General features: G+C 38.3%; 1 protein-coding gene across 1 annotated transcript; it reads left to right on the plus strand.

The window, feature by feature from the left end:
* The first annotated feature begins 1,128 nt into the window (after positions 1–1,128).
* LOC144440654 (uncharacterized) lies at positions 1,129–4,182 on the plus strand. Its single transcript, XM_078130040.1, has one exon. It carries the CDS (start codon positions 1,129–1,131, stop codon positions 4,180–4,182), a length of 3,054 nt encoding a protein of 1,017 aa, XP_077986166.1.
* The last annotated feature ends 4,399 nt before the right edge of the window (positions 4,183–8,581 follow it).

The raw sequence follows: 8,581 nt of genomic DNA on the forward strand, positions 1-8,581 counted from the left end.
TGAACCAAAACGGTCACAAAGTTCTTGGAATTCAGGTATTTATTAGAATCTTCTGTTGGGTATTTAACACTTTCTTTTGACCACAGGTACATGCATATACATCAGTTACCTGATAATGACAGTATCACATAGCTTGTCTGTGCAGAACTTGTCGACGTACGAATGAAACGGCGACGTAAACACATTTTTGACAAGTTTTTAAATCGATGCACTTTTCCAAACGCAAGATGTGATACCGCAACCAGGTGAAATCAGTCCTGTCTAAATTATACATTATCAATTCTTTCATTTTATTGTTGCCCACTCTCAGGAACAAATTTAAAACAATTCACTTCACTAAATCACAGAGAAGTAAGACGAGTAAAAAATTTGTTATTTGTCTTTGACTAAATTTACACCCGTGAAAAGAAGAGAAAAGTAGTAAAAATATAAAGTATATTTAATCTTATTTTCTTGTTTATGGACTCTACATTTTAATAGGAGTTCTCTTATAGGACTTTATCTTTGCAAATCACAAATAGCTTTTCTGACTCAGACACAGGTCTTAACTTTCACTTTCGTTAAGTTTCTATCTTTAAATATATAGTGACTCATTGTCACAGCTTGCTAATCTAGTCAAGAGCTACTGGCGGAAAAACTGCCTTACCGTATGTATTAGAGTAACTGTAGTGTGTATCATACGACATTGACTTACACTGTGTATTACAACGAAAATATCAATAAAATCTTGTAAGTCACGTCCGCTTTCAGCTGGATGATGTCTACTCGGAACTCCCTAACGTTGGTGGCGCAATTTGACTCATCACGCGCACGACGACCTCTGTTGCTATGGCACTCACTCAAACTTCATCAGACTGCAATCAATCGATATCATACGCAGTACACATAAATCTACCACTACAGTAAAAAAAAGGTACTGGGTTAAGTTGATATTTTGTAATTTATGTACATATATTACAATCTTAGATTTATCTTGTGGTGTTGCCCATCATTCAGTGTACCTATATAAATCTGACATATTTTCCCCCATTTCTTTCCATTTTTAGACCAGCACATGTTATCGACTAAACTGCTTCTCCAGTTACCTATCACTCAACTTCCGTCCTAGCCGTCTATCAGGCACTTAAAATGGAGTACAAGTCAACTCTCTACAGTCTCTTCACAGATAAATGTAAAGAGTGTGGTGATTCGACCTGCCTCATATCTACTGAAAATGTAATGACCTATGCAGAGGTAAAAGATGCAGTGAACAAACTTGCAGCTGATATAACTCAAGTATTGAACATGCACTTTTACAACATGGATATAGCTGGTTCTCTAGTTGGTCTTCATATGGAAAGCGGTTTTGCCTATGTGATTAGTGTTCTGGCAGTGCTAAAACTTGGTCTGGGATTTTTACCCCTTCCTACAAACTACCCTACAGAGCGCACAGGCTTCATTCTTAATGATGCAAAACCGTTAATGGTGATCTGCTCTCAACATGTGGTGTTTGAAGACTACAATATGGCTGACCAATGCAATCCCTCATTACATGTATATGTACAGAAACTTTTTGTAAATCTTCGAGCATCCAAATGCGAAAGGGATACTCTTGCTTTGGCGTGCAAAGGCATGTGTTATGTTATGTATACATCGGGTTCAACAGGCTTACCAAAGGGCGTAAGAATCATGCAAGGAGGCGTAGTAAACATGATAACCGCACAGATCGAGGCATGGCATCTTGATCAAAGTCACACAATTTGTCAGTTTGCATCCATAGGTTTTGACGCAACCATTTCCGAGATTTTCACGGCTCTCCTGTCAGGGGGAAGACTTGTACTTCTTCAAGAAGAGGAAAGGCTTGGTTTGGAATTCGTGAAGTCTATGAACGCATTAGAAGTAACGACTATAACATTACCACCAACTCTCTTGTCGACTTACAACCCCGAAGACTTCCCTCTTTTACAAAATATAGTTTGTGCTGGCGAGGCATGTCCACGGCAAGTTGCAGGGATATGGAGTAGACCCAACTGTCGGTTTTACAATGCATATGGTCCAACAGAAGCTACGGTTTGTACCACCATTTATCACCACCAAAACACTGGTCATGGTGAGGGCTTATTTATTCCAATTGGTCAACCAATAAGAAACGTTGAGTGTCTTATACTTGATGTAAAACACAAACCAGTTTTGACCAATGAAGTTGGGGAAATATTCATTGGTGGACCTGGTGTTGCGAACGGCTATATAGGGCATGCAGCTAGCCGCACAGAGGAGCATTTTGTAAAACTGGAAAAGAGTGATGGGATGCAATATACTTACTATAAAACTGGTGATATAGCCACTAAGGACTTAGATGGCATGTTGTACTTCCTTGGGAGGGGTGACCGACAAGTTCAGGTTCATGGACAAAGGGTTGAGCTAGACGAGATCGAGGCAGAATTGTTGAGAGTTGATGGAGTAGAAATGGCGGTTGTGGTTCTTCATAAATGTCTGGATGGTAATTCCTCGCTACGAGCATTTGTATCACCTTGTGGTTTAGATTTCAATGAAATCAAGACGTCACTGAAGAACAAACTGCCTAAATGTATGATTCCAAGTACAATTAATTCTATTGAAGCGACACAGTTTAGAAGAAGCTTTAGTGACAAGATCGACAGAAACTCCATGGCTGAGTTGTCATGTTACAGATGCAGCAAAGATGAAACCCATTTTATAGACAAGTCTGACCCTGGAAGAAGTGAATGTGAAGTACATATGGAACAGACACTGGTAGGAATCTGGCGCAAAGTACTAGGACTACCTCCCCACAGAAAAATCACCAGGAAGTCTTCATTCCAAGATTTAGGTGGAAACTCCCTGAGATACGTGTTTTTACAAAGAGAAATAAAGGAAAATCTACAGATCGAAATTCCATTCAACCATCTCTTTAAACACACAACACTCGAAGGTATGGAAAGCCTGATACATCAACTACGTAGAAATGGTATCTCTGCCACAAAGGGAAAATTAGAGACGACAGATATGGATGAAACTTTATCTCATCTGATTGAGGATGCTAGATTTCGAGAGGATGAGGAGACGCGACTGAAAGAAAACGTATCTCTTTTACCACAAACCAGTACACTAGACTCTGTTCTCTTGACAGGGGCATCTGGGTTCCTTGGCTCCTTCTTACTGATGGAAATCCTGGAAACAAGCAAGGCTGTTGTCTTCTGTCTGGTCCGAACATTGTCTGAATCAACAGGGCTGACCAAAATCAAAGAGGCATTATTGAAATATGGGTTATGGAAGGATGCCTACAGGCAGAGGATTCGGGTCATAGTTGGTGATCTCAGCAAACCATGGTTGGGTATACAAGATAGTCAGCTCTATGACATTCTTTGCAGAGATATCAACCTTGTCATCGCAAATGGAGCCTATGTAAACTACAATCAGTCTTACAAAGAGCACCGAAATGTGAACGTAAACAGTGTCAAAGAAATCATTAAATTGGCCTCAACATATCGTGTGAAGACCATGGTGTATATCTCCTCCCTCAGTGTATTCCTGTTTCCATCTAAAGGTCCATTGACAGCCACAGAGGAGATGTCCCTCGGATCAGCTGATACCATAATTGGAGGTTATGGCAAGAGTAAATGGGTTGCCGATTCTGTCATGCAACAAGCACTGAAGTATCTGCCTGGGGCAATTATCCGTCCAGGAAGAGTAACTGGAAGAAGCACAGATGGTGCAGGTCCAAACAACGATCTATTTGTTGCTACTCTGATGGGTATGATAAATCTTGGTGCATATCCAGATATAAGCTTCCCATACGACCTGGTACCAGTCGACTATGTTTCCAAAGCCTCATTGGGCATTGCGATGTATGTTCACACCAACCGTCAAGATAGTCCAAATGTATACCACATCTTCAACCACCAAACTATAGACTTTCAAGACCTATTTCGTGGTTATGGCCTCAAGGCTCTTCATCTGGATGACTGGAGGAAGCTTCTTAAGGGAAGCTGTGATCGCAATAACCCATTGTTGCCACTGACCCCTTTCTACCTCTCAGAGTTCTGGAATATGGTTGATAGATGGCCTTGTTTTGATACTACACATACCAACAGTGTTGTTACTCCTGAAGTTAGGAAACTGTTGCTGCCAGCTTATGTACTTCTACCAATCTACCTGAAATATTTGCAGATCAAGGAAGAATAAACAACATGACAACATATCTAGCAGACAAGCGTTTCAATTTTGGTTTCACTTCTGGTGGATCAGTGCTTAATACAACCTTTAACGCTTTAACAGGGAGGTAAAGGTAATTGTCCCATTCAATTAAAACGTTCATACCAGGTGTAAAATAAGTGTTTGATTGTCAACCCAGTACGTGGTCGCTCTATCTGTAAGCAATGTTTAATCGTTACAGGAAGCAAGTACATGACTGTGTTTACAAATGAGATCAAAACAATCTCTGGACAATTTCATTTTAATGGGGGAGTAATGTTACCCTAAATACTGCATATAATTCATGATTTAATTATATATATTAACAAATGATCATGAAATTCTGGAGTATGGGAATAAATCTCGACCACTACTTTTCATGCAGGACAAAGTTGTTAGAGGAACGTTAACTGTTGAATATAGGCATGACAGTTTTAACTTTCCCCACATTTTACGACAGTGTGTATGATATGAAGTTAATATTGCCCTCAGTGACTGAGATGAAGTTGAAACACGCATCAATTGTGAACAAAATTTGGCGGCTAGTGTCACGATGGCTATCAAATTCAAGAGAACTATACTGGAATATAACTAGACATCGCTACATGGAAGAGACATTGGATTACATATGTGAAGATTTCATATCGTCAATCAAACAACAAGTGCTATCGTTAGAGTGTATTGCTCAGGCCTCGAAAATTCACGCTGCCCGACACCCGTGGCAAATAAACATAAATCCATTTACCCAAGGCAAAGATCAGAAATTACGGCATGGGGGGAGAAATTGTTTGGGTCAAGAAAGTTTCGCAGCCCTGTTCACACGCCCAAAAATTGTCGTGCCCTCAATTCTGAACTCTCAATTCTTGTCATAGCCTTCGGATAAAAATAGCGGACTCCTAAACAGTAATAAATAAATAATCCAGTCACAGCACTTACACCATTATCGTCTGAATTACCGTCAGTGCAAATGGAAGGGAGCGCGTCTTTAGAACAAACTCCGCAAGTAGTAGCATAAGCTTTCAGATGATTGATACCGTCTTCGACAAAAATGACAGAACTATGAGATTGCTCTTTGATTTTATAATCATGTTTAGTTTCTTTTTATTGTTTGTGTTTACTCGTAGTTTTAGAAACACATTTACTCTAATTGCTATCATAACAAGCTGTGTATTAGAACAGTCTGAACATGTCATTGAATATGATAGCAGAATACTGAAAGTGTGCAATTTCCGAGGCATTTCCTTTGTCGTTTTATTGGTTTAGTTTGCTTGCTTGCTTGCTATAACCATGGAAGTATAACCCACAGGCCTGTGGGTTATACTTCCATGCTATAACTTACTAAGTACAACCCCAACATATTCGGACTGAAAATCATAAAATATCAAGTCTTGCCGCCATAAAGCTGTATTTTCTATGCTGATATCATTGTATATATGCAGGCAACTAAATCTGAGACTAGTAGTGTTAGCAACGTTAAAGTTTTATACATTTGATTTTGTATTGTCACTTAAGAGTTGAATAGTTGAAAGTTTTCTTAATGTTGTGTTTGTCTTGACAAATAAAATTTGTTTTGATCTCTAAGAAATGGCTAATGTGTGAATTTAACGACAAAGATTTATAATTGGTTCCTTCTTATTTGGAATGTCATCAATCATACTTTTGAATAATACAAACATATAGATTAATTATTAACAAAACTATTGCGACTGTGTACATTACATGTTGCTATCACGAAATTACCACCACGTTTCTGTGCAAAATATAAATAATATGTTACATTGTAATATATACATGTGTGTGTGTGTACATCTAAATTTAGGTCGGGGTCAGAATTGACGGGGGGGGGGCCGAAAATACTTTTGTCAAAACAATGTCGCACCCCAACCCCTCTCCCGAAATGAACCCAAGAATTTTCGTAGCCCCCCCCCCCCCCAACACTCACGCGCACACTTCAAATATGTGCAATAAGGTACACTACATTAAACTAAGCGTGGAAATCTTCAGCATTCATACATAACAATAAGACATTTCTCTACAAATAGATGTGGGCTTTGCAAAGTAGGTCTCACAGTGGGCTATAACCAGTACTTGAAAATATTTAGCCAGCAGCCAGTTTTCTCTTTCAATCTTGATTTTGTGATAGCTAGAGGGGAGGGGTGTATGTATGTACATGTATGTATGTATGTATGTGTGTATGTGTGTATGTATGTATGTATGTATGTATGTATGTGTGTATGTATGTATGTATGTATGTATGTATTTATATGTATGAGACATGTATGTATGTATGTTTTGGTAGCTAATCAGTGAGGTAACTTGCAAAAATGTTGGGCGGATTTCAATGGCGACGCCTTTAAGAGTTTTGGTTAAAATTCAAAGAAAACTGTCTACTGTGGATATATAAATATTACACAGAAAATAAATAGATGTGTACTACTATAACCAAAATGCAATTTCTCTTAGCTTGGTCGAGACCTAAAGTTCGTTTGGCATCCTTGGATTTGACTGCGGTACACAATCAGGCTTCAAGCATTAACTAAACTTGAGGAATTTGAGATACTGAAGTTCAAAACTACGCAGTCCAATAACGTAGTCGACAGAATTCAATGCCAGCCACAGGTCGCCATGGCAAGGACAATTATGCTAGCGTGGCAACCTAAGAGCAATCAAGATTATCCGGCGTTTAATATACTGTAGGAGCAGTGGTTGGAGTGGATGGAATTATCAAGCCGGTACTGATCATGAGTATCCAACATCAGTAGTAAATTGAAACAGCAAATTGGAAAGAACAACTACTAAATAAATGATTTATAATGCGAACTTTCATCAAAATCAATCCTTTCCGGTAAATTACATATCATTCGGGAAACAATAAGCCAAATGCAAGTGTCATAGGTCAAGATGGGTCCAAAATGATTTAGAGGGCGTCATAATGTCTGCACGAAACAAAAACTCTGATTTCTATCTAAATTTAAATAATTCGGTCACGATATTCTTTAAACAACACTATACTACACGAATTGCTTTTTAGGAAATTGAACTGCATATATGCGTGACAAAAGACAAAAACTCATTAAAAAGTTAATAATTTCACTCTCACCATGGCAATTAGTGGTATGACGTTTTCCTAAAGGTTATCACTGATGATGTACTTTTGTGATATACTGGTAGAGTGTGTTGGTAAGGTAGACATTAGTAATACAGATAGGGAGGCCCGGGAGAATGGGTGTAGTTAATGTCTTACAAATCATTTCTAGGAGAGGGTCATATTTTAGAAAAATTGTACTAGGGGAAGGTCACATTGTACTTGACCACACTGTATTATCTAACTTGGCATTATTTTGTGATTTTCGACACCCGATTGCTGCCACTACTGTCGCCACATATTGCCACTGTTGTACTGCAATATAGCAGGACACATAAGTCAAATTGCTCCTGACGACCTTCCAGTGAATCAATTGTTAGTTGTGGTGTTAGGAGAGGGGTATGTCTCACGGTTGTGAAGGGGAAACAGTGTGGTGAGATTTTGCGTAAAGCAGCAATGTTAATCATTGTTTTGATAATGTCAGTAGTGCACCTATCTAGTGTCTTAGAGTTCTGGCATTTAGTTATGCCAGTTAGATCCAAACAGAGTATTACTTAATAAAGTGTTTTTACACATATATTCACCGTCAATTGGTGGTAGTTATGGGAAACAACCAACACCTTTAGAATTATTAATGCGGTGGCAGCTGTGGGATCTAATGCATTGATACATTGACTGATATCATTTTAAGCTATGTTTCAATAATATTTCATAGTTTAGAGATACGAAATTGAGGAAAGACCAATTTCAGAAAGATGGATTTACATTTTAGGCAATGGATTGAGTCTCAATTCCCAATGTTCTTTCTCATCCCCTTGTAATTACTGAAGACTCCCTAAGTAAGGCTTATATCGTGTAGGTTTCTGTTTGACATTTCATTTATGAGTTTCTAAAGGCTAAATTCATGTAATCGTGTGAGACTGACAATTTTATAAACATTCCGTTGTGCTAATCATTTTTATAGGAAATGATACTAAAACCTGAGAATGACTGAGGACATAAAAGTATTTCAATCTTTTTAATCACACGTTTTCTGTTTTCATTCAAATGTGAAATCATCGTTGGAAACTCAGCACGTTATCAATGTCTCTTCGTACTAATTAACTAATTAACCTTTAGGAAATGGTTCTCAAAATAAGGATATTGAACGACTTATTTTTCAGTTCTACCTGGCTTTCCGTACACAAAAAACACTTTGTTATTTCCTGTGGTTTAAACTTAGGGTACAATGGGATAATGAATTCACTTTGATCTCACGCGGTATTTGTATGCGAGTATAATATAAGTACAGAGTCTCAGATACGG

Source organism: Glandiceps talaboti, chromosome 10, assembly GCF_964340395.1.
Source record: "Glandiceps talaboti chromosome 10, keGlaTala1.1, whole genome shotgun sequence".
NCBI lineage: Eukaryota > Metazoa > Hemichordata > Enteropneusta > Spengelidae > Glandiceps > Glandiceps talaboti.